This window comes from Macrotis lagotis, chromosome 1 (assembly GCF_037893015.1).
Source record: "Macrotis lagotis isolate mMagLag1 chromosome 1, bilby.v1.9.chrom.fasta, whole genome shotgun sequence".
NCBI lineage: Eukaryota > Metazoa > Chordata > Mammalia > Peramelemorphia > Peramelidae > Macrotis > Macrotis lagotis.
The window spans coordinates 292,223,995-292,250,202 of record NC_133658.1 but is presented as its reverse complement, the minus strand read 5'-3'; the positions used below and the strand labels follow the sequence as shown (position 1 = coordinate 292,250,202).

The 26,208-nt window shown below is 42.9% G+C and overlaps 1 protein-coding gene across 3 annotated transcripts; it reads left to right on the top strand.

The window, feature by feature from the left end:
• The first annotated feature begins 958 nt into the window (after positions 1 to 958).
• Positions 959 to 25,000, top strand: MIGA2 (mitoguardin 2). Of its 3 annotated transcripts, none has more exons than XM_074210980.1 (17): positions 959 to 1,036; positions 2,557 to 2,744; positions 4,525 to 4,776; positions 5,630 to 5,840; positions 6,879 to 6,991; positions 8,022 to 8,139; positions 8,833 to 8,969; positions 10,274 to 10,391; positions 11,132 to 11,232; positions 11,786 to 11,901; positions 15,680 to 15,752; positions 16,328 to 16,414; positions 16,790 to 16,888; positions 18,109 to 18,243; positions 18,749 to 18,802; positions 19,543 to 19,659; positions 21,336 to 25,000. In XM_074210980.1, the coding sequence occupies exons 3-17, from the start codon at positions 4,681 to 4,683 to the stop codon at positions 21,534 to 21,536; spliced, it is 1,776 nt and encodes a 591-aa protein (XP_074067081.1). In that variant the 5' UTR covers positions 959 to 1,036; positions 2,557 to 2,744; positions 4,525 to 4,680; the 3' UTR covers positions 21,537 to 25,000. The 3 variants fall into 3 exon arrangements, with proteins under 3 accessions (XP_074067081.1, XP_074067083.1, XP_074067082.1); XM_074210981.1 differs by lacking the exon at positions 959 to 1,036 and adding an exon at positions 1,054 to 1,134; XM_074210982.1 differs by lacking the exon at positions 2,557 to 2,744 and having other exon boundaries at positions 977 to 1,036.
• Positions 25,001 to 26,208: the final 1,208 nt, after the last annotated feature.

The window sequence follows — 26,208 nt, the reverse complement described above, 5'->3', positions numbered from 1 at the left end:
CTTGGGTGCTAATGCTGAGGACAGGTGATAAAGGTAAGGTGAGATGAAAGTCATTATTTGAGCTTATTTTATAGCTTTCCATTCCTTTTCTTCTGACTTCCTTTGTTGTAGGGGATAATAAATCTTTCGGGCCTATGACACAGGGTTGTGGAGGGGAATTGAGTGAGGTACTGGCAAGTGCTCCCATATGAATATCAGCTGTCACTATTGTTATTGGTCTTGTTTGGGCTTCCAAACAGCCCCTCATCTGTGTAGTAGTGGGAAGAATCCTAGACTTGGAACCTGACATCTTCATTTTACTCGCTTCCCCAGCTCTGAAAGGAGAACGATACTTCTGCTCTATCTGGCATCAAGTCGGGGGTTGGAAGGGCAGACATATTACATTACACACTTTCTAAAAATCTTTCCATACAATTGTTTTATTTGATCATCTCCGCAGCCCTTTGAAGGGGGTGAGGGAGAGAGCTGTTGCCCCCATTCAGCGGATAAATAAACTGAGGCCCAAAGGGAGCCCCAAGGTCACAGAGGAATCCGTGTCTCTTTGGAGGTTCGCGTCCACGGTGCGAGCCGACTCGGGCATTCCGCGGGGAGCGTCCGGTCACCAGCTCTGGGCCAGGGGCCGGACGGGCCGACCCCCGATTTCTGCCGAAAATCAGTTACACTGCGGTTCTCGCCAACTCCAGCACAGCTCCTTTAAGGGCAGCCCCGCCTCTTCCCCGCCCCACCCATCAATCACACCTTGTAGCCAATAGAAAATGAGCTTAACCACGCTTCCCGCCTCTTAACCCCGGGGGCGGAACCCTTACAACTCAACCAAACTACGGAGAGCGGTGGGGGCGGGTGAAAAGGGGGCGGGCGCTAAAAATGCCGGCTAATTTCTTCCTCTTCATTGGCTCGAGACTGGAGAAGTCACGACTCTCATTGGTCGTAGTCGACGTCTATTAAGGATGCAGGTCCCGCCCCATCGGCGGGGCAAAAAGGTTCGGCTGCGCCGCCGGGAAGGAGACGCTGCCCTTCCGAGGCGATGGAGCTCCCGGTAAGGCCGGGGGGAGTTCCTCTCCGGGGCGCGCGCCCGGCCGCCGCCTGCGGCCGGCCGAACTCTGCAAGCACAGCAGCGCCGCGGGCCTGGGCCCGGTGAGAGGCGCGACGGGGGCCGGGCCGGGATGGGGCCGGCGGCGCCCCGCTCCCGGGGGCGGGGGAGGGCGGCCCAGCCGGAGGCTAGGCTCCGGGGCTGGGGCGGGAGGCGGCCGCGGGGAGGGCGAGGAGGGAGGCCCGGGATAGAGGCTTCCAGGAGCGCCGGGGCGAGCCCGGGTGGAGGCCCCGGGCCGGAGGGGGCGGGGAGGGGGCCGGGCAGGAGGAGCCCCAGTGCAGTGGGGCCAGGACCTTTGGTCGTGCCGGCGCTGGAGGGGGAGCTGCAGCACCCGAAGCCCCCGGCTGATAGTTTTGGGGGACAAAACTTGGGCCTCGAGACGCTGGCCTTGATACGGCATATTCTGAGGGAATCGGGAGCATTCCGAGAATGAATGGTGGGAAAAGGTTTTTGGAACTGGTTTCGGAGGACTTGTATGATCGGGATAAGTCATTCCTCAGGCCTAAGCCTCAGTTTCCCCGAGCGCAATGAAGCCCCCAGGAGTATCAGTCGCGCCCGCTGGTACTTAAGGCAACCATCTCTTTCCCCAGGCTCCTCTTACTCAGTATCTGAGGCTTTCAATTTGCCTGTGGACTATCAGGGGACACAAGATAACTATTTCTCTTTATTTTTTCCTTTTACATAATCTTCAGTTTAACGATGGTATACCCAGTTTGACCTTAGATGACCACTCAGAATACAATGGTTCTCCAAGAGCGGAGAGCTGTGATGTCTTTTGTTTGGGGGTGAGGGTAAAAAGAAGTTTGACTGTTGGAAGAAGGATCTGGAGCAGCTTGTGGGAATTTAGTGACCTTTTCTTCTGGTCTTGACCTGAAACAGTCTCATGAATGCTTTTAAGTGGCTTTTTCAGTCCAGATTGCCTAAGCAGTCCTGGGAACGACAACTCAGGTCTTCAAGTACCTTGTGTTTATAGTTATATAGTCAGATAAGGAAGACCTTCTAGAAAGTTTATCCATTTCTTTTTATAACCTTCAGCAGCATGCTATATTGGAAGACCACCAAATTTGTAGTCTGGTCAAATCCCCCATCTTTCTGGACATTTGACCTTGAGACATCACTTAACCTTTCTAAGTCTTAGTTTTCTCATTTGTAAAATGAGAAGATTGAAACAGATTACTGCTTTAAATCTTATTAGCAATTTTCCAGACAGTTCAGATAAAATATTCACTTTTCTCTGAGCTGTTTTCGTACATTTGTCTATATAGGAGCCAGGCATCTAAATGTGTCTAGTTCCTAAGCAGACTATGTATAGATGAATAAAAGAAATGTATTGGGCTCCTTTAACTTTGAGAGCCAGTGGTGTATGGAAAGAATAATAATTTACATTTTATAAAGTGACATGGGGTGGGTTTTGGAGTTAGAAGAGACCTAAAAGGCTGTCTTAGTCCAGTCTTTTCATTTTGCAGATGAAGAAACTGAGGTCCAAGGATTTTTAACTTGCCCAATGATAATATAAGTGATAAACTTCAGAGATAAGATTGGAACACAAATTTTTTGATTCCAGAGCCCATGCTCTTTATTCATTGTACCACCCTGCCTCCCACATTATCTATGTTTTCTCACTTGGAATTGAGAATCACAGTAATTGTGCAAGGTAGGTATTTACAAGATTTTTTATACCCATTTTACAGACTGAAACTCAAGTTAAATGACTAAGCTTATGGCTCCTCAGCTACTAAGTATCACAGATAAGATCTGAATCCCAGGGTTCTTTACACAACCCCCTTACTCAATTCATTATACTATGTAATTCTACCCCCACCCCCAGAGAGTAGTGAACTTCCAAGTCAGAAGACCCTAGCTTGGACCTTGACCCTGACAGTGCCTAGCTATGTGGCCCTGGGTAAGTCACTAAACCTCTTGGGTCTTCCTCAGAATAATAACGTCAATTTGTTCTTTGTGAGGAAATTTCTTTTGTAGATCTTAAGGTGTCATATAAGTGGGAATTATCATGGTTATAATTGGGCTGGTTCTTAAAATAGTCATATGATTAAATGCCTGCAATTTTTTAGTGCTTATAACATAGCTAAAAGTACTAAGAATTTAATATATGTTGTTGACTAAATGACAAAATGACCATGTCATTAGTTCTAAGAGCCAAATCACTAACATTTAGCCTTCCTCCCATTCACCTAGGATATTATTTGACTTTGAGTAGTAACATTTGATCATCAGCCTGTACACATAGCTCCTTACCTGGTATTTATTTACAGAGTGAGATTTTCCTTGTGATCTCTCTGTATACATTTAAGAAATCCTTGGAGGGGTATAAACAGCATTATAAGAGGTGGTATAAGAGCTCTGTGAATCCAGACCTAACATTGAAAGTCTTATATATTTTTTTTAGGTTTTTTTTTTTTTGCAAGGCAAACAGGGTTAGGTGGTTTGCCCAAGGCCACACAGCCAGGTAATTATTAAGTGTCTGAGACGGGATTTGAACCCAGGTACTCCTGACTCCAGGGCCCGTGCTCTATCCACTACACCACCTAGCCGCCCCTGAAAGTCTGATATTAAACAAGCTCCATGATATAACTTGTGGTCAGTGTTTTAGGTTTGCAGACCACAGCTCTCCCTGGTCTGGTCTCATCTGGAAGGCTTACAGCCTTCCTCCCACATCATTTCCTCTCTCCTAGGTGCCTTCATTGTCTAAGGACAGACACCCTTTCATTTCTCCCATGAAAATGTTGTGGGATTAAGAATGATCCTGGGGGTCGGCTAGGTGGCTGGGGTGGTTAGGTGGTGCAGTGAATAGAGTACTGGCCCTGGAGTCAAGAGTACCTGGGTTCAAATCCCGTCTCAGACACTTAATAATTACCTGGCTGTGTGGCCTTGGGCAAGCCACTTAACCCCGTTTGCCTTGCAAAAAAAAAACCAACCTAAAAAAAAAGAATGATCCTGGGGTGGCTAGGTGGTGTAGTGGATAGAGCACAGGCCCTGGAATCAGGAGTACCCGGGGTTCAAATCCCGTCTCAGACACTTAATAATTACCTAGCTATGTGGCCTTGGGCAAGCAACTTAACCCCATTTGCCTTGCAAAAACCTAAAAAAAAAATTATCCCATTGACTTAGCTCCATGGTTGTACAGCCTAGAGTTTGGTCTCAGATAGGTTCATCAAAGACTGCTTCTCCTGTTTAGGACTAGGGAGATTCTGAGAACTTTTTGGAAATCAGGGAATATGTCTAGGGAAGTTGCTTTTTAACTCTCCCAAGCACAGATTACTGTACATGTAGCCCCTAGGCTAGTTAGTAGTAATAGTACCAAAGCTGTTTGGTGTTTGGCTCCAAGAGAGAAAAATCTTTGTTAATAGAATTTCAGATGACTTATCCCGATAGGATTTTCTAAGTTTCCACTGACTCTTATATTGTCTTTATAGCTCTGCAAAGTCATTTTGGCATTGGCATCTTCCTTTAGAAATGAGAATGTGACTGTGGCCCTGTGGACAGTGAGTGAAACATTCCTCCAAGCCAATCCCATTGTGGGACTTTGGGTTCCCACTCTGGGGCATTCATAGCTGCAGCTTTAACCCGGGATGGCTTTCCGAAGAACTGAAGGCATGTCCATGATTCAAGCTTTGGCCATGACAGTGGCAGAGATTCCTGTGTTTCTCTATACAACCTTTGGACAGGTAAAAAACCGGGTTTCTGGTGGTTTGGATTTTTCCCCCTACTATATTTAGCTCCCAGTATTCCATGTGCAGCAGCCACAGAGGACCCAGAACCATCTTCTTCCCTCCTAAGTCTGTCTTAGAATGACTGTAGCAAAAAACAGTCATAAAGAACTGGAAGAGCAGAGACCTTAGAGGCCATCAAGTCCAACCCCCTTATTTTACAGTGAGGGAAACTGAGTCATGGAGTGATTAAGTGATTTGCCAGGGCCACACAGCTAGTAAGTGACGGAGGCAGAATTCAAACTCTTTTCAGACTCTACATCTAGTACTTTGTCCACTTTGCCACCTAGTTACTAACCACTGATTACATTAAGATTTGAGAACCTTGGATTGTTTTTGGTTCTGCTGAGTATCTATGTGACTTGGAAAAGGTTACTTTAAGTCTCAGTTTTCTCATCAATTAAATGGGCATAATATTTCCCTTCCTGAGACTGTTAGTATAATGAGGATAAAGTGAATAGTGAAAGCACTTTGAAAAGAGTGAAATGCTTATGATAATGTGAGGTGGTATTTTTAGTATTAGTAAATGTAGATGGAAGAATTCCAGCCCAATCCTGTGAATGAGATTCTTTCTAGTTTTATTTCAAACTTCCTGAATTCCTCTTTTTGCATCTATTAGCATTTATAAAAATCTCCCAACATAATTTTAAAATTGAACGGTGTTTACTTAGGTAGATTGTACTCAATAGTGAGATTTGGGGGGTTGAGGGTAGGGGGAGAATTCCCCTGATAGTTCAGATCCCTGCCTGGGAAACTATAGTCCTGATGGGAGTTACTCACTGAATTCTTTCCTTCCTACTTCTGGGGACAGTCGGCATTTTCTCAGCTTCGGCTATCTCCGGGCCTTCGGAAGGTGCTCTTTGCTACAGCACTAGGGACCGTGGCCTTGGCTTTGGCTGCCCATCAACTGAAGCGGCGGCGACGAAGGAAGAAACAGATTGCTCCTGAGAAAGGAGGTGGAAAACCTGGAACTGTTCCTATCCCCATCTTCATGGCCAGAAGGGTTCCATCAGTGAAGAAAGGTAAGTTTTGGGGAACTCACCTGTAAACTTAGGTGGCATCCCAAGAAAAGTTGTTGTCTCTATTGAAAATGTCATGGATTGAGAAAGGGCCTAAAAGTAATACCACTACAGATATCTGGACTGCCTGGAGATAATAGAAATAACTGATTAAAAAGAAATACTGACTGGGGAGAGCTGCTTTTCAGTGTTCAGTTTATGCTATTTTATCCTAAGTCTAAAATCTGCACACACCCATTCTCCTCTTCCCTCCTCTCTTCTCTCCCTTTTTTTTCCTCTCTCTTTCTCTCACCCTCTCTCTGGATCTCTTTTCCTTTCAACCAAACATTTGGATACAGAGTATACTGAGGGACATAGGTTATGAAAACAAGTTTTCTAACCTCAGTGGAGCTTGCAGTCAATGTAATCTGCAATATTATTATCCAAGAAGAGGTTTCATGGAGAAGGTAGCACTGGAGTTGAGTTTTAAAAGATGAGTAGGACATTGAACAATTGAAGGCAAAGAACTTCCAGGTGGAGGTAGAACAGCATGAGCAAAACCAGATAAGAAACTGCAGTTAAAAATTGAGAGTATAGTAAGTTATCCTGTTGGGTTAGAGTACATATTCTATATGGAAGAAGTAATAGAAAATTGTAAAGGTAAATTATAGAGGTTCATATCTTTTTTTCCCCTTATTTTATGACTTTTTTTTGCAAGGTAATGGGGTTAGGTGACTTGCCCAAGGCCACACAGCTAGGTAATTCTTATGTGACTGAGGTTGGATTTGAACTCAGGTCCTCCTGAATCCAGGGCCAGTGCTCTATCCACTGTGCCACCTAGCTGCCTCATGGGGGCTTGTATCAAGCATAGCAGTTTGAACTTAGTAGGCATTAGGAAGGAGCTTCTGAAGATTTTTGAGTAGAGGAGTAACCAGTATGTAAAGGAAGATTAACTTGGCAGACATACAAAGATTGAAGGAGGAAGTTGGGGGAAAAAAGAAAAGGAGAAGATGGTGACAGAGTTACTGGTGTCAATTTTTCCTGCCCTTTCGTATTGCACAGGCTATTCCAGCCGAAGGGTCCAGAGTCCCAGCAGCAAAAGTAATGACACCTTGAGTGGCATTTCATCAATTGAACCCAGTAAACACTCGGGCTCCTCTCATAGCCTGGCTTCGGTGAGTACCCCTCTTGAATATTCTTTATTTTTTTTTTTAATTTTTTTTAAGGCAAAGGGGTTAAGTGGCTTGCCCAAGGCTACACAGCTAGATAATAAGTGTCTGAGGCCAGATTTGAACTCAGGTACTCCTGACTCCAGGGCCAGTGCTCTATCCACTGCACCACTTAGCTACCCCCCTCTTGAATATTCTAACTCCATTTTAGGGGGGACATAGGAAGCTGGTCGATTTAATGATGCAATCCAAGGATATACCCTTGTTTTTGAGTCAGTCTGACTATAGGTAGGTGGCTGAACAACATTGATCTTTCTGGCATTTTAATTAAAACAAACATATGTTCAGACCCATGTTAGCTACGTGAAGAGTAGAGGAATAGAAGCTCCTTATAGTTTACAGTATTTACAATATAGGGAAATAATTAGAAATAAGTCAAATGTTAAACTGACTTCTGCCAGTATAGTTCAAATTTAGGACTTAGGGAGAACAGGGTGAGTTGTGGTTGCCAGAAAAAGGAGTGGAGGTGAGACTTGAACTGAACCTCCAAGGAGGTGAGAGGAGAAGGAGAAAAAAGTATAAACAAAGTCACAGACAAGGAGTGAAAGACCACTACGGCTGTGGCAGAGTACATGGGTAGGCATTGTTAGGCCAGAAGGATCTTAAATACCAAAATGAAGAATTTACCAGTACCAATTGTAGAATGTATCCAGCCTAGCTCTTTTTACTTCTCTAACAGCATTTGGGAAGCAGGTGATAGGAAGTTGAGTTCCGCTGATCTGGGTTGTGAAGATGGATCATGAGTTGACCGTGTATGTCTTGGATGGCACTAACCTCTTGTCTGGAAACATTTAAAAATGTGCAGTCATTGTACTAACAGTTGAGACCTGCTGTGCTTGGGTCCAAGTACTTGTAGGGTGCAGTAAAGATGAATCTTTTCCTGATGTGGAAGTGATGGATTTGGGTCAGATGCTTACTTTAAACAGCCTAGATTGAGTGTTCTATTTTTTGATTTTCTTCCCGTTTTGGAGACTAGATGGTGGTAGTGAACTCCTCTAGCCCAACAGCTGCATCCTCGGGGCCCTGGGATGCTAGAGGAACTGAAGATTCAGGGGCTGCTGGTGATGCAAATGCAGAGAACCTCTACATTCAAGGTATAGACCTTCTCTAGGTTCATCTCCCCTTTACTTCCTCTACATCTTCTTTTGAGGCCTTATCATGTCCTTCTGAATGGTTGCTCCTCTCCCTTCCTTGGATTTGGTGATCTCCTTGGTGCTACTTCTCTTTGACTGGAGACCTTCCCCTTCCTTTTTAAGAAAGAGAAGTGAGGTCATTCTCCAAATCAGGGGACTTTTTCTCCCTCTGGCAGTGCAGGTGCTCCTCACCTTTTGTTGTTATGCTCATTCAGTATCTCATGATACAGACCTGGAGTTCACCTCTCTGTCCCTGAACTTTTTTATTAAAGATTTTATTTATTTTGTGTCCCTGAACTTTTCATTCTTTACTTTCTACCAGTGTCAGAATAGAAGGGAATAAGACAACAAAGGATATGCAATTAGAAATTGATTTTTAAGAATATATTCCACCTAAAAATTTCTAGGAACATATTAGATGCAAAGCCAGGGACCACCTATAACATTGTCTTTTGGAAACATCTAAATTTATTATCCTTAAGAATCAGTGAAAAATTAATTTATTGGAAACTTAGAGGGGGGAGAACCTTACTGGGACACCCCCCCCCCTTCTCCCCACCTTCCCGTGAAGTTGTTGAAATGGGTAGAAATTCCTTTAACCCAGCTGACCTGTGGATAGAGGGTAAATTTAACTCCTTTAACTTGTTTGCTCAGGAATGGAACTATTTGAGGAAGCATTGCAGAAATGGGAGCAGGCCTTGAGTATTGGACAGAGGGGAGACAGTACTAACACCCCCACCCCCTGGGACAATCTCAAGAGTCCAGAGACCATCTCTGAAGTGCTCTCAGAGGTAGGTACTGTTTTTGCCCTCAGGGAGGGAGGTCCTGTGATAATTATGATAGGAAGAGGAAAGGCACTCCGGGTCTCAGATCTCAGGGCTTAGGGGGAGTAATGATTGTTGTCTTTGAGTGTGATAAGGCTATGACTGACTCGATAATCCACTAGGTCTCTCTTTTGTTTTGTTGCTTCTGGACTGCAACTGAATTGATGCTTGTCCATCAGTGTTCTTTCACAACTTGCTTGTGATCAAGGATACATTTGTAAGCAGATGGGGTCAGTTTGTGACTGTGGAACAGCAAAATATCTGATTTGTATGAGGCAGGATCCCTGACCTTGGCCTCATTAGCATGGTAATGTGGTGTTCTAGGCCAGAAGTTTTTAAAGTCCCAGAATCCTTATAATAATCAAGAAATTTGCAGAACTTTATAAGTTGAAAAGTTTTGCTGTTTACGTTCTAGTATTACTCTCCATAATACTGGGGAGTAAATGGAACATTACAACATTTGCAAAAGAGTCAGGGTACTGTTGTGAGGGGAAAAAAAGGTACTAAATTTAGAAACTTCAAAGATGAAAACTTTGAAGAAGACCTTAGTCCAGCAAACTTCTGTAGAACTCTTCTGCAAATTGGTTTACTATATCTTGCCATAAGCAGCTGGATTTGTATTTTGCTAAAGGTCTGCACATTGCCTCCCTATATATGGTTTTGTATCCACCATTTTCTTCCCATTTGTTCTTTTCCTAGGCAGTATTAGTTATGAGATCTTTAATCTACAACTTGTTCACTTAGATACAAAAATTTGAGACCTCAGAGTTGCTCAACCTCTGCAACCCTTCTTTGGCTGTATCAGCTCCTAGGAGTCTGAGTGGGATCAAATGAAGTGAACTCTTCCTCATTCCTTCTAATTCCCTCTTGGAACTAGAAAAGTTGTCAAACTACTTGGTTTAAATCTGAGAAGCTATAATTGTTACGAAGAGTTTAATGGTTAACCTACTCCTGAAAGATAAATTATTTCTGCAGAGGAAGCATTGGGTTGAATTTTTAGATAAGTCCCCTTTGATGCAACTTGTTAAGGAAGTCTATTGCAAATAGTTTCATTTCCTGATTCTATCCCTGCTCCAATAGTGAAAAATCATCCCCTTCCATAATCCTTAAGAATCTCTTGCCAAAAGCCCAATATCTTGGGATTTTGCTGCTTTTTAGCTTCCCCTTTGGTATTTCTGGATCTTTGGGTGGGTGAGGAAACTTAAGAGGGGTTTTCTGGCTCTGGGAGTCTGGTGGGGAAGAAGTTAATGTTGTATTGTTTTCATTTAAAGCCAGAGTCCCAGAAAAAAGAGTTTGCTGAAAAGTTAGAATCCCTACTCCACCGGGCATACCATCTTCAGGAGGAGTTTGGCTCAACATTCCCATCAGATAGTATGCTCTTGGACCTAGGTGAGCTTTGAGTAAAGGTCTTTGGGAAGGGGTAGTTGGGCAAGATTAGGTGATTTATGAATAGACCTTGTGTCCTTGATCCTTTCTCCTCCACTCTTCTTGGACATTTTGCCCTAAACTCAGTCTTTCTTTCTGATCTAATGGTAGCATTGGAAGGGATCTTGAGATGTTAAACTAAGTTTTATAGGAGTAGAAACTGAGTCCCAGAAAGAAAGGGCTTGCTCAAAATTTCACAGAACAAAATTTAGAAGCCAGTTCCTATTCATTAAAACCACTGAAAGTCTTGGGCAGTGTGGTCTTGCTCTAACACCCATCTTCCCACTCTTCCCTGAAGACTTATACAAACACACAGAACTCTTTTTTAATGTTGGCTAAAAGGGTCTTTTGGTAGTGATATTGTGGCCATTTGAAGCTTCTATCTGTACCTTTCTTCCCTTCCTTTCTTTCTTCCTTCCTCTTCATTGTTTTTCAAGTAGAGCCTGTATTGAATCTATCTTCTTGTTCTAATGGAATGAATGTAATAGTCCTACATTTATATAGGGATTTAAAGGTTATAAAATGTTTTACATACATTATATTTTTATATTATATATATTTTCCTGCTGATATACTGGGGGAAACCTATTTGATATTAAGACAAGATAAAATATGTACATTGTAGTGATTCTTAAAGTGATCAGGAAGAAAAGATTGAGATTCCAACAACTTTGTCTGATTTCTTCTCTACTCCTTTTCCCTAGAGAGGACACTCATGCTGCCTCTGACAGAAGGTTCTCTGAGGCTTCAAGGAGATGATGAGGACAGTCTTTCCTCTGAAGACTCTTTCTTCTCTGCTGCAGAGGTGACTTGAGGGCATTGCTTAGGATAGGAGGAGCTAGAGTATGAGCTGGGCATGTCTTTTCCTATTATTGATCCTTTTCAGCTAGGACAGGACAGTGGTGGTTGGGGTATCTTCTGGTATATTTGACTCCATCATTTTACAAATGATGAAACTGAGAGTCAGGGAAAGGGATTTGTACAAGATCACACAGTGAGTCAGTGTAAGAACTATTACAGTGTATCTCCTGATTCTCGGTCTGGTTTCCATTGTGGGAAAGACCTTGGGAATTTGGCAGTGATATGTGTTCTTTTCATATAATGATTGGGCAGATTGTGATTCCTTTCTCTCATTATTTGTATTTATGTTTACATTAACTAGTATAACTGGATTTATTTAAAAAAAGAAAACCAGCCTATAATAAACATAAGTCCAGTGTGGTCAGTCACTTGAGCAGGTCTTGGTAGTGTTTCTCATCCTTCTCAGATAAGAGCTAGTCATGTACTAGGTGCAAATAGCATTTTTTGGGAGGTAATTAATCTTGACTTTTTCTCCTTTATCTTTCTATCTCCCAAAGCTGTTTGATTCCCTCCAGATAGGAGATCTCCCTTTCCAGCTCTCCAGGCCAGCTGCAGCATACGAGGAGGCCTTGCAGCTGGTGAAAGAGGGAAAGGTTCCCTGTCGGACCCTAAGGTAAGGAACATAAAGAGCCTGGCACCTCAATTCCCACTGGTGAAGAGTGAATACTGGGTTAGGGATAAATTTCAGGCCATGGTAACTTACTCCGTATGAGTAGAAGAGAGTGGAGGCATCTCTGCTCTCCAAAAGCCTAATGGTCTCATGAGCATCAGGGTAACTGTAAGACTGAACACTCTACAGGTATTATTCCTTTTGAGCCTAATATCCAACCAACAACCTTGTGAGGTTAGGCACTCATTTTACAGAGAAGAAAACTGAACTTGTGTAAGGTCCTATAGGAAGTGTCAGATGTGGGATTCAAACCCAAGTCTTGACTATAAGCCTAGTACTCCATACACTGAACCAATTTCACAGGGTCATAAGATTCAGAATATCTTTAGTTATATTATCTCACCCCAACTTCATTTTACAAAGTAGGAAACTGAGCACAAATGACTTAACCAAGTAATATCTGCCCGTCTGATGTATTGAAATAATACATTGATAAAAAATGGGTGGCTGAAAGGGGTCAGGGTGTGCAGTCTGTAAAGCTGATCAGATTGATGAATAAGAGCCTGGTGAGAAAAGAAGGAAAGGGAAAAGGAAAACTCTGGTTTAGTTATATCCATAAAAATTAATAGAGGGCAAATTAAATATGTGTAGGTTTTAATTTGGGAAATGTAAACTCCTTTTTTAATATGAATTGTTAGGACAAAAATTTTTCCTGGATGGTTGAAGCAGAAGCTTGTAAGCTATTGCATACACCCATTGGGCTCTATGGATGCTTGCTAGGGTCTTATGCAGTGTTTTCTAAGTAGAACCAGATTTTTGTGGCAGAAATTAATGGTTTTTCTAAGTTAATGTCAGAATATAATTTCAAAATTCAAATCGTTTCTCTTTTTCTCCTTACTCCAAATAATCTTGTCTTTACTCTGTCTTGGTGCATTCTCCCCAGTTAGTCAAAAGAACTACTCCAGAAAGCAAACTATAGGTGTTACTACTTTTTGGGTTGAAATTTTATTACTTCTTGACCTTGTGTGCTCCAGTTATCTTATTGACAAAGACTTTGTGACCCTAGAGAATTGGATAACTCTTGGTTTAGACATTCACTTGGTTCTTTAGGCCTCCTTCTGAGTTAAGGATTCTATAGTAGAGTCATAACTTTATCAAATTGAATTGTATCCTAACAGCATATTTCTCCCCCAAATCTGACTTGAATAAAACATAAGGACAACTTATAATTGTACTACTAGTTTCATTCCTTTTTTGTCATTATTCTTGAAGAGATGAAAGGGATAAAATATTTTAACATTGCTTTTGTTATAAATTTTTCTGTCAACAGAAGCAGCTAAATAAATATACACAATAAGGGTTAAAAACATAATGAAAGGGCAGCTAGATGGCACAGTGGAAAGAGCACTGTCCCTGGAGTCAGGAGGACCTAAGTTCAAACCCGGCCTCAGACACTTAATGATTGCCTAACTATGTGACCTTGGGCAAGTCACTCCTAACGCCATTGCCTTAAAGAAATAAAATAAAAAAAACACATAATGAAAGTGCTTAGCCTTTAACAAGCAAATGAATTAACAGACAGCAAATAAAATGATCTGATTTTGTTTTTTCTTCCAGAACCTTTGCTTCTATTTTCCTTCCTTTTTTTTTTTTTTAATTCTTTAGGTAATTAGTTTTGTATGTAGTTTTGATTAGTTCTCTTCATGTCCTTCAAGTTCTCTTTATTGAGGTCTTTTGATATTTCATTGTATATCTTTTTTATGGCACCATTATTGAATAAAACAAACTTAAATAAAAAACATTTTGTAAATACTTTATGTAAGTAAATCAAGGATTACATCAGTGTTCATGTGAATGATCTTTCAATCAATGCAGACCTCTCTGTGATTTAGTAGAAGAAAAATTATTGGGTAGCAATCTGGCTCCCAGAACTTGGCTGCCCTAGTTCTTGGGGGATACACAGGACAGCTAACAGTTGCCTTTGATGAATCAAGGTTCTTGACTCACTTGAAATGTATCTCAGTTTTCTGAAAGAACATGCCAGAAGTGGTGTGATCCTAAGCCAGTATCAATGATATTTGAGATATTATGGGAAATGGATGTAGTCCTGCAGACATCAGATCTAGAGAAGGGCAAATAATTTCCTGGTTTATTTTTTTTTTTCAGAAAAAAAGAAGAAATAGGGGCAGCGAGGTGGCACAGTGGATAGAGCATTGGCCCTGGAGTCAGGAGTACCTGGGTTCAAATCTGGCCTCAGACACTTAATAATTACCTAGCTGTGTGGCCTTGGGCAAGTCACTTAACCTCATTTGCCTTGCAAAAAAAAAAACCTAAACAAAAAAGAAGAAATAATAAGAGTTGGATGGTGATCATCTAACAAAGAAGGGGTAATTATAAGAGACAGTCTTGACTTTAGCAGCAACAGACTGTTCCCAGTGAATCTTCTGGCTTTTACCTGTAGCCTTTGCTAGAACACTAAACTAGAAGTTCTGAGCAAAAAAATGTTGTAGGTGTAGTTTATCTAGCAAAGCGCTTGATCTAATGCCTCATGCTATTTATTTATTCTTAGTCGCCTTTAAAAGGTGGAGAGATAGAGACTAGATAGTAATACAGATGGGTTTAGAAGTGGTTGGGTTGCTAGATCCAAAGTAGAGACTTCCAAATATTTGAAGGACTAATATGTGGAGGGTTTAAATGTGTTCTTTTGGGCTTTAAAGGGTAGGATCAGGAGCATCAGGTAGAAGTTGCAAAAAGAAACAAGTTTAGTAAGCTTGACATCAGGAAAAACTTGCCAACAGTTGTGCAGAAATTCTGTCTTAGGAGATAACATTCTTCCCTTCCCTTAGAATTCTTTTTTTTTTTTTTTTTTTTTTTTTTTTTTTAGGTTTTTCAAGGCAAATGGGGTTAACTGGCTTGCCCAAGGCCACACAGCTAGGTAATTATTAAGTGTCTGAGGCCAGATTTGAACTCAGGTACTCCTGACTCCAGGGTGCTCTATCCACTGTGCCACCTAGCTGCCACCCCCCCCCCCCCGAATTCTTTAAGCAAAAAGTACATAGCTATTTGTCTGGTATGTTATAATGGGAATTCCTTTCAGGTACAAATTGTTCTAAATGTTCATTGAGATTCCTTCCAACTCTAAAATTCTATGCTGATGGCCAGATGGCTTCCCGTTGCTTAGTGGGGGGCTGGCTGGAGCTTGTACTTTCTATGACTGTGCCGGTGGATTTCAATAATCATAAGAGGTGTTGGAGAACTCAGTGGAGACTCATAGTAAAATGGATTATAAACTATTGTCAGTTTTAATATTTATTTCTCAAGAAGCTTGGCATAGTGGATAGTGAGGAAAGGAAGACCTGGGGTTTAATTCTCACATCTGACATATCCATACACACACACACACACACACACACACAATGTTTATACGTATATAAAAATGTATATACGTATTTTCCCTTTCAAAGAGGTTGCATTTTAGGGGTGTGGCCTGTGTTCAGGGAGCTAATACTTAGCTGGTCTCAAGTCATTCACACATCTATCAAACCAGAGAAGACTGAGGAGATACCCTGTCCCAACTGAATCAGAATTGTAGTCATTGCTCTGGAAGAAAACTCAAGCCTGCCTCTCTCAGTTGAGGAAGCTGAATTTCAGAGGAGAAACTGCTTGCCCCAGGTCAAAATGCCAGCAGCAGAGCCAGGACGAAAATCCCCAAGGCTCCTATGAGTCCCTGACTGATTGTCCTCTTTTACTGATGTCATTCTCTCTTTGTTTTCTTCTCTAGGACAGAACTTCTGGGTTGCTACAATGATCAGGACTTCTTAGCTAAACTGCACTGTGTCCGGCAGGCCTTTCAAGTAGGTGGGAACCTAGGAAACTAGGAAATGACACTGGGGTGGGTGGACCAGATGTAGTTCTTTTTCCTTGTGTCCAAAGTTCCCCTTTGACTTGGTATGAGGTTATTACCATCCACAATCCAAGAGCACTCTTCCACCCTGTTAGGGTAAATGGACCTAAGGACCTGGATGCATAGATAAGGGTTGCTTAATGACTGCTCTATTTATGTGACAAGGCTGATGCTTTGGATTCTGCGGATACTAACAAGACACTCCTTCTTGGGGAGATCATACATGGAGGAATGTTGGTGTGAGGGACATTGGTTTGGTGGCCAGGCAGCCAACTAGGAGATAGCATGGACTGGGGAGGGAGCAGCATCGCTGGCCTTTCTTTTCTGTTAGTTCCTGGGAGGGAGCAGCATCGCTGGCCTTTCTTTTCTGTTAGTTCCTGAGTTGACTTCAGGGTAGAGAGCCCTGGGGGCCAGGCAGCCAGTGTGGAAGTAGAGTAGCCCAGAGAGACAGAGCAAGAAATGGAGAATGTTTTAGGAGTTCTCAGATAATGACTCCATTGAATCCCTCCACTCTGACCTTCCCAGGGAATTCTGCAAGATGAAAGTAACCAGCTGTTCTTTGGGGAGGTTGGGAAACAAATGGTGACAGGACTGATGACCAAAGCTGAAAAGGTAAAATGCTACTATATTTATGGGTGCTGGGTGGGCAGAGTGACTTATGTGGGCTTTGAACATTGAACATCTTGACTACCCTCCAGGTTTTAGACCTCTTTTGAGGATCTTGTCTCTTTAGCCTCTTCCTGGAAGTCACAAATCCTGAATTCTAGTCCTGTCTGGCCCACTAACAGTCTTAATTAATATCCCCATGACTTTTACTGTTTCTTCCATTCTTACTCTTCCATCTTGGGAGCTTGCTTTTGCCCACTCCTAGGGAGTGCCACCCAGGGTTTTGACCTTTGCTGCTTCTTACTTCTTACCTCTAGGGGAGGACTCAGAAGTCTTCCCTGCTAGCAAGATGAATCCATGTTCTTTTTTTTCCCTTTTTAGAATCCAAAGGGCTTTTTGGAGAGCTATGAGGAGATGTTGAATTATGCCCTGAGACCAGAGACCTGGCCCACCACACAGTTGGAGCTGGAGGGGCGGGGGGTGAGTTGACCTCAGATGCTGGGCTCTTGCATGACTTTGTATGTTCATAGCAGATTGTTAGCACCTACCATCCTGGAGCCTTGTCCTTCCCCAGAACTCCTCATCGGGAGGAAGACTGTTGGGTATTAATGGATTCCTCTCAACTTCCAGGAATTTCCCATAGCCCTCACCCCTTCCAGGGAACTAAGAGGTCTCCAAAATGGATGGGACTGGATAAGGTAGCAGGGTCAAAGAGTCCTTTATCTGCCCCTCAGGTCTAGGCTGAAGTCCCTGGCTTCAGGAATGGAAATTGAGGATTCCCTGAGAATTGGGCTTCTATGACGCCCACCACTCAGGCCCTCCACAACTTGGGGCACAGCACCTGGGGTTCCTCTACCTTCCAGGGCCCCAAACATGAAGCTGATGGCTTGTTGCTGAGCCCTTAAGACTGGGCTTGGTGACCCTAGGATCATAGGATTCTATTTGGATGGCCTCTCAACAGCTTTGAGAGTTTGAGCTGGGCTTCTTTAGACCCTACCCATTAAGGCTTTGCAGGTATCCTCTTACCCTCCCAAGCCAGCGGGGCCCAGACTGGGATGGACATTTGATGGGACTTCTTCCCTGTAGAGGAGATGGAAGGGGTTGTGGTAGTGTGTAGGGAGCCCCAGGTCTATATCAGTCAGGAAAAATCAGGTTGATTCTTCAAGATGACCCTGGTAGGAGGTCATCTTAAGTTTTAAAACAAAAGTAGATTTGCTTCTGAAGCTGACTCCTTGGCAGGAGGGATCTCTTTATGAAAAGTAGTTTGAGGGGCAGCTAGGTGGCGTAGTGGATAAAGCACCGGCCCTGGAGTCAGGAGTACCTGGGTTCAAATCTGGCCTCAGACACTTAATTACCTAGCTGTGTGGCCTTGGGCAAGACACTTAACCCTGTTTGCTTTGCAAAAAAAAAACACAAAAAAAACCCCTAAAAAAAATTGTCAGAAAAGTAGTTTGATACTGTCCTAGGAGTTAGGAGAACTGGGTTCTGGTCCTGACTCTTGCCATTATTTCTGCAAGTCTCAGTTTCTCCATCTGTAAAATGAGGGGGTTTGGACTCAATGAACTCTGAGATCCCTTAAACTTGTAATATTATTTCTGTTATCTCTCTTGAACTGAAATGTCACTTTCTCCAGGGGAGAAAGGACCAAGAGGGTCCTTAGGCAGTCCCAGCCCCCTCATTGCCTGGCTCCTTCCTGCCAGGTGGTATGCATGAGTTTCTTTGATATCGTGCTGGATTTCATACTCATGGACGCATTTGAGGATCTGGAGAACCCCCCCTCCTCTGTGCTTGCTGTCTTGCGCAATCGCTGGCTCTCCGACAGCTTCAAGGAAACGGTAGGTTTCCTTCTAACTCTTTATCTCTCTTCTCCTCTAAGTCTCCACTAACTTCTCTATGACATCAGACTTAACCTGCTCCTCGCATCCTAGAGACTTAGGTCATTTCCCTTATTATAGCCCTGAAGTGGTACTGCTAGAAGGAGCACATGAGGACTGGGGTGGGAAAGGAAGAAGACTTGAAGAGAGTGTAAAGGGCTGGTGGGTAGAGAGAGGAAACAGATGCAGGGAAACTCATAAAAGTGCTGAATATCTTGGGGTCGGTTCATGAGCCTTCTATGGTGGAGGCTTGGTATAATGGCCCCGAATTAGAGGTCCTCCAATATCTTCTACTAGTGTGATGTTGAACCTATCATTGAATGTCCTCCTAGATGCATGGCCTCTGAGGCCCTTTCCAACACCTGGGTTCATGATCGGTGGAGGGAGTTTGTCTCTTAGTGGTGGGTTAGGTATGGGGGGAAATGACAGAAGCGACCCTGAGTGTAGCCATTTCTATCTTGTCCAGGCTCTGGCCACTGCCTGCTGGTCTGTTCTGAAAGCTAAGAGGAGGCTTCTGATGGTAAGATCCTGTGAGCATGTTGGCCCCCAAATTTCCTTTCTTTACAAGACACTGATTAAACCACGTGTTTACCTTGAGGTATCTGCTCTGTGCCCAGGATTTTGATGAATGCTTCTAAAAGAGAAGTAGAAGATCTAGTCTTTGCCTTCAAGAAATTTCTGGTCTATTAACAGATAATTCAAGAGCAGTAGAGGGCAGTATATAGTCATGTGTTTGGTATAAGGAGCAGAGAAAAGGGGGAGGTTATTGAGGGCAGGTATAGTCAAGGAGGTGTTAGGACTTGAGCTGGGCCTTGAAGGCTGGTCAGAATTTTGACAATGAATTGAGGCTTTCCTGGCAGGGGTCCCAAGGTGATTGAGGGCCTTCCATGTGATTGGAGAGGTGATTCCTTTTGGGTGTTAGAAATAAAGACAAAATGAAGTGATCCCTATTCTCTAGGAGCTTACATTCTTTTGGGGGACACTAAACACAAAATTGTCATGACTTGCATGATAATTCATGGTTCATTGCTTCTTTTTCCAGGGAAAGCAGAGCCACTCCAGTGGGGTTCTAGTTCTAGTTCCAGATATGTGTCCCTTATTATTTTGGTTTCTGGTACCCTTTGTCTTTCAGTGTTATGCAGCCCAGATGGGGCAGTAGCTTTGTTTGGAACCAGAAGATAGTTGGATAAGAGCTATGAATGCTTTCTAATGTTTGGCCCTTTGAGCAGCCCAGCTAATGTTGCCCACTTCTGACCGCAGGTGCCTGATGGCTTCATCTCCCATTTCTACTCCGTATCGGAGCATGTTAGCCCCGTTCTTGCCTTTGGTTTCCTAGGGCCCAAGCCACAGTTGGCTGAAGTCTGCACTTTTTTCAAGGTAAGATGAGTTTCCAAATTTTTGTTAGAGAGCTTTGACCTCATTTCAGGTAGATGGGAGGGCACTAGCCTCCATTTCCTTTCTATTCTATCCCCCCCCCCCCCCCAACCTCTCTAGGTTCCCTACATGAAGAAATGAAACTGGAAACTTTCTTCTTTAGTGATAACTTTCCATAACCAAGTTGCCCCAGGGAGGCAGGGCTGATGGTGGGATGGGATGAGGAGCTGTGCTATCTTTTGCTCCTTTTATCAAAGTAATGTTGGTTGATTGCTCTGCTGCTCTCAGGGTTAGTTGTGCTAATACAGAGGCATTCTGTAAGTCTAATGTTGATTTTTTAAATTATTATTATTCTTTTTGCAAAGCCGTGGGGTTAAGTGACTTGCCTAAAGGTCACACAGCTAAGCAAGTATTAAATGTCTGAGGCCAAATTTGAACTCAGGTCCTCTTGACTCCTGGACTGGTGCTCTATCTACTGTACCACCTAGCTGCCCCAAACTGTAGCTCTAAATGTTGAATTCCTATGATGGAGATGGGCCTATTTCTTCCTTACCCCCTCCTCCTTCTCTAGCTAAGAAAAAATCTATATTTGTTGAAAATCTCTTCATGTGTTTAACCATGGTACTTTCTTTTTTTGTTTTTACAAGGTAAATGGGGTTAAGTGACTTGCCCAAGGCCACACAGCTAGGTAATTATTAAGTGTCTGAGGCCAGATTTGAACCCAGGTGCTCCTGACTCCAGGGCCGGTGCTCTATCCACTGTGCCACCTAGCCACCCCTAACCATGGTACTTTCAAAAGAAATTTGATGTAGCCTCTGACTTTTAGGAGCTTATATCCTAGTTGACAGAAAATGTTAACAAATCATAAAGACAAAACATAATCAACCTAAACTGAGTGTGACAAACACTCTTTAAGAGTGCAGAAGAGGAGGGGTGGCTAGGTGGCACAGTGCATAGAGCACCGGCCCTGGAGTCAGGAGTACCTGGGTTCAAATCTGGCCTCAGACACTTAATAATTACCTAGCTGTGTGGCCTTGGGCAAGCCACTTAACCCCGTTTGCCTTGCAAAAACCTTAAAAAAAAAAGTGCAGAAGAGGGAGAGATGACCGGAAGGCAAGTGAGATTTAATATAGGACCTGGAAATGATGCTGGGCCTTGAAGAATGAGTAGGATCTAGATAGGACAATAAGAACAAGGAGGAATCAGACCTTTTTAAAGCTAGAGACACTTTTGAAGTACTCTTCAGTCCCCACATTTTATATAGTTGAAGAAACTAAAACTCCAAGAAAAGAAGTGATGACCCAGCATCAGACTGGGAATAAACAGCAAAGGAAGGATGTAAACCCAGTCTTCAGCTAAAATAAGGAACATTAACAATGATCCCGAGGCAGAAATTAATCTGATGGACTGCCAGGACAGGGAGGTGCCCCAGGTTGGGTGACCAACCTTTCTGGGCCAGGCCCTGAGCCTCCCAAGCTCAGTTCCCCCATCACACAATGGGGATAATAATACTTGTAGTACCTGCTTTACTGGGTTATTGTTACAGGATAAGTATTTTGCAATCCTTGAAAGGGCTTGATGAATATGCTCTTATTGTTGGAGGAATGGTCTGTGGGTGGGAGTCAGATTGTGGGAAGACCAGAAGGATTCAAATACAGCCCCTTTCCATCTATCCCCAGCATCAGATTGTATACTACTTGAAGGACATGTTTGACCTGGACAACGTGCGCTATACCACTGTGCAGTCGTTATCAGAGGACATCCTTCAGCTGTCCCGCCGGCGCAGTGAGATCCTATTGGGTTATCTGGGAACAGAGCCTGTCCGTGAGATGAATGGGATGTTGTCCCATGAAAATGGACCCTTGGGGGAGCTTCATTAACCGCTGTGCTACACTGAGGAGAACTGTTCTCTGTATGACGATGGGTGCTTGTTCTCTCCTCAATTGACATGAGTGGTAGCAGCTCAACCTAGCCCCTGGCTTTACTTGGTCCTTCTGCTTGCCCTCTGTGGAGGGATCTGCCAAGCCAGTATCTTGGACCAGTCAATTGCTTCCTCTTTTCCCTTGCATTGGAATTTTAGATCACAGATCTCAGCTCAGAAGGATAAATTTGTGCAACTCCTTTCCTCCTCTCCTGTTTACCCCATACATCATATGATAGCACTTCCCTGGCCATGGCTAGGAAGCTAACACATTTTCCCTCGACCTCTCCATAGGAAACCAGCTAGCAATGCCTTGTTTGTGAGACTAGCAGTAAAGGTCAGGTGTCTGCCTGTGCCTCACTGGGTGGGCTTAGGCATACAGCTGGAATGCCTATGACATGAAGCAGGGAGACAAGGAGAGGCTGAGAACAGTGGGTGCTCCTGCCCTGTCCCCTTTGGGCTAGCTGTGCCACTGGCCAAATCTGAAAGGATCCAGAGTTATGGCATATAATACTGTGAAAGGGAAGGGAGAGGAGAAGTCTGTGAAGTAGATTGAGGGGCAACAGTGTGAAGGAGAATTGCAAGGAATAGGAAGAAGAAAGGAAAAGACCTAGGGTGGTGGAGGTAGAGCTCTTAACATTTAGCCCCTTAAATTGCTCCAGAGACATTTGATGTGGAATCACTGACTCTGCGACTTTGACCAAGAGACATGTTTACTGAGTCTAGGGCCTGATTTTTTGGGGATGTGAGACCATAGGATTAAAAGGTATTCTTAGCTGCTGTGAGAGAAAGAAGAGAGGAAAGGAAGGGGGAGAGTGAATGTTTTAATTGTGGGAAAGTGATTGACTGTCCAGAAGACTTCTGGAAAACCTGGGCCAGGCCCAGACTGGAACTGCTGCTGCTGCTCCTAAAGATACTGCAAGCCAGGGAGGAAGGAGCAAATACATTTCTGAGGCCTCTGGTACTGGCCCAGACAGTAATAGTGACAATTGGCTATGTAAAATGAGAACAAGAGATGGTGTGCTAGAATGGAGAGAACCAGCCTCAGAGTCTGGAGGAGTTGGGGTGAGATATTAAACCTTTCAGCACCCTAGGCAGGACCTCCTCTATTGGTAAAGGGAATGAATGCTTTTGGAAAAGGATGCTTCCTAGCCTTGTATATGTTGGGTGGGATATCCAGGGAAGGGAGGAAGGGGTCATGTAGCCCAATGGGCATAAGGGGAAGAGTTGTCAGAAATCTGACAGGCTGCTGTTTCTTTCCCTGGGCTTTGGACTCTTCTGTTTCACTCAGAATAGTTTAAGAAGGCATGGGGGTGTCTTAATAGAGTGGGAACACATGGCCAAGAAAATGACAAAAACTACATAGGAAGAAACAAGAGATCATTGAATCCAGCTCTTTTTTACAGTCAAAGTAACAGGCCTGAGAAGTGAGGTGACTTGGCTTAGAGTTGAAGAGTTAGTTGGGTTGCAGTGCTAAGAGTTCAATTTAGATTTTCTGATTCTAAATACTACTGTCTTTATACCACAAATCTCTGATCAGCTGACCAGAGTAAAAAAGGTTATTTAGAATTTGCCAGCTGTGTATCAAGATCTCATTCCTGTCCCCTCCTCCCAGTAAGAAGGAAGCAGCCCTGAGAATAATCTTTTTTTCCTACACTTTATTATATTGTGTGGATGTTGAGTTGAAGGCCCATTGCCTCCTAGTTTCCACCTGGAAAGAAACCTTGCTTATTTATTAGGTGTGTTACTTGGAATATTCCTGAGCTGATGGACTTGGACCATAACTGGCAGAGTTTTATTCCCTTGCAAGTTGCACAAACCCATTTGTATTCTTCCTCTTGACCTTGGTGTCCTGGCTTTTCTCCTAGCTACCAAAACTAGCCCACTGACTTTGTGCCAAGGCTGGGTGAATGCCTGCCAGCATGGGCAATGAGGCCTGGTATTTGGATGAAATTAGTAATGTTGAACAGTGGGTATAGTTTAACTTGTACAAAAAATCAGCCCCTCTTTCACCTGCCAGCCAAACTTCTGAAGAATTCAGACATTTCAAGAGTCTTGTTTCACCATCATTTCCCCCACTACAGACTGTGATGTTACTCCACCTCTACCACCAAAGACTCCTGGAAGTTCCCCTGGACAGAGTGGACAAAAACCTTTTGGGTCTTGAAGCACTATAGAGGCTGAACCTCACAAAGCAAGAAGAGCCGAATTTTTAGCTCCTGGAAACTCCCTTCCCAGGATCCGACCGTTGATTTGCTTCTTGGGGACGCCATTGTCACCAGCCCTAGGGCTTTTATGTTCTGGCCCTTCCTCTCTCTGTCTCATCTCTCAGCATTATATCTGGCCATCCCTTCACTGCAGTTGGTGATGCACTGAGTCTGGGGCTTATAGTCTCATAGAACAAGGTAGATGTGTGGAAGAAAAGATAAATAATGTTCACTCTACCATTTTTTTTCTTGGGAAGCTTTTAAACATATATTTCCCAGAACTTTTATTTATCCCAGAGAGCTAAGCAAATACACTATCAACGTAGTCAAAGTTTAGAGGGCTGTATTTGGTATTCCAGCCAACACATTTGGTCATTATAGATAATTTACATTAACATTTCTCTACACTATCCTCATTTTCAAGAGTTACTATCTTAACTCTGCAGACTCACTTCACTCACAGGCTTGAGTAGGACTTTTTAAAAAATGCCTTAAAAGGAGGCAGAAAAGTTGGATTGTTCCTTAAATTGAGAAAGCTTTAAAAAAAATGTTGATTTTTGGATGTTTGGGACATCTTTAAGTCTCAAGAGCTGTCTTTGGGAGAAGGGTCATAAGTCAAATTTTAAGGGTAATAAAAAACTTGGAATGAGATTTTATAAAATGTATACATGTCTTCCTGGTAGATTTTTGTTTGCCTGTTCTCTGAGCACTCATTTTGCACAGATGTCTAGAAGATGTGAACACTAACTAGGTCAGCAATTCATAAGTCTTTTGATCATAAATTTGCCTCTATGGACATTAGTCTGAAGAACCAGTACCCCAAGGTGACAATGTACTTCATGGGTGGAAGGTGGTCTTCCTTAATCTCCATTCCTCAAACATGCTTTTTGTTGCCATTCAAACATAATCTATGAATGTAATCTTGTGGTTAATTTTATTCCCCTTTGCTTTCTCTTGATTTTGTTTGTTTACATTTCCAAGAACTGCCTCTGACTCTGATTTGCAGCTTTTGTCTTTTGTATGGTAGATGGAGTTCATTGACTGGAGTCAAATAAAAAAATTAAAATAATGTTTCTTTCACTCTTACCCAGGTGTCACGTGAAATTGTGTATGATTCACTTTTGTAGGAGCTAAGAGTGGACCATCTCTTTCAGGATTAAAGTAATTTTTGAATGGAAATGAGTTACTGAGTTACTAGGGCAACTAGATGGTGCAGTGAATAGAGGATTAGGTCTAGGGTTGGAAGACCAGAATGCAAATCTAACCTCAGATGATAGCTGTGTGATTCTGAGCAGATCATTTAACCCTGTTTGCCTGTTTCCTCATGTATAAAATGAGAGAACAAAATAGAAACCACTCTTGTCTTTACCATGAAAACCCTAATGAAGAGTCAGGCATTACTGAACACCAACAAAGCATACACTAGCGAACAGCCCTTGAACATGAGGAACCTCTACTCTAAGAACCAGATAGTTGTTTGCATAGATGTAGATGTTTTGCCACTCTAATAAATACTCATTTCTAGTCAGTTTAATTTATCATCTTTTCATCCAGGAACTCTGGACTGGGCTGATAGCAGTGGGTGGTGTAATTCTCCACTTTCCAAAGATCATAAACATCAGATTACTTTTTCTTCCAGAATAAGTTTTTACTTTTTCTAGACTATGCGGGGTCACAGTCAATAAGTGGCAGATTCAGGAGTACTTGGGGGGCCAATAGCAGAAAGGAGCTAAGACTGAGAGCCCTGGGTGTGTCTAATGACTGATCTTGCTCTTAAAGCTGCTGTCACCCAATTGGAACATTAATAAGGAAGTGCTTTAGGTGTGTATAGCTTATCATTTTGGAGGTTGTGACTGACCCTTCACTTGATTGAGCAAACAACCAACTTGGTCCTGCAAATGCTGAAGATGAAAGGTTGTACTTTACCCTAGTATGCAAGAATCTTCAGGAACTTTTCTTTAAAAAAAAAATTAGTTTTTAGTATTTGTTTTTTTTAATCACCTGCCTTTCCTAATGTATCTTTCCCAGTGAGCCATTCTTTTTAACAAAGAATGAAACAGAGACGAAATGTTCGACAAAACCAACTTAACATAAATGTGGTCCAATAACTAGTTCTACACCTCTGCAGAGAAGCAAGGGAGGAAGCTATCTTCTCTGATCTCTTCTTTGAAATAAAGCTTGGACTTAATTTTCTAGCATTCCTTTGCTCCTTTTTTCCCCCTAACATTGGTATTGTGTATATTTTCCTAATTCTTCCCTTTCAGTTCATATAAACCTTTCCTTGTTTCTCTGCATTCATAGTCATCATTTCCTTCGACACAGTGATATCCCATTACATTCTGACCCACATCTAGTTTAGTCATTCTCAAAGGCATGCAACTGATGGGTGAAAGGCCCTTTGCTTTGGATGCAAATTAGAATGGC

Bases quoted from the DNA above. Each gene is read 5' to 3' on its own strand.
- MIGA2 (XM_074210980.1), top strand. From the start codon at position 4,681: ATGGCTTTCCGAAGAACTGAAGGCATGTCCATGATTCAAGCTTTGGCC. The intron at 4,777-5,629 runs GTAAAAAACCGG...TTCTGGGGACAG, and splicing joins TCTATACAACCTTTGGACAG to TCGGCATTTTCTCAGCTTCG. The intron at 16,415-16,789 runs GTAAAATGCTAC...TTCCCTTTTTAG, and splicing joins TGATGACCAAAGCTGAAAAG to AATCCAAAGGGCTTTTTGGA.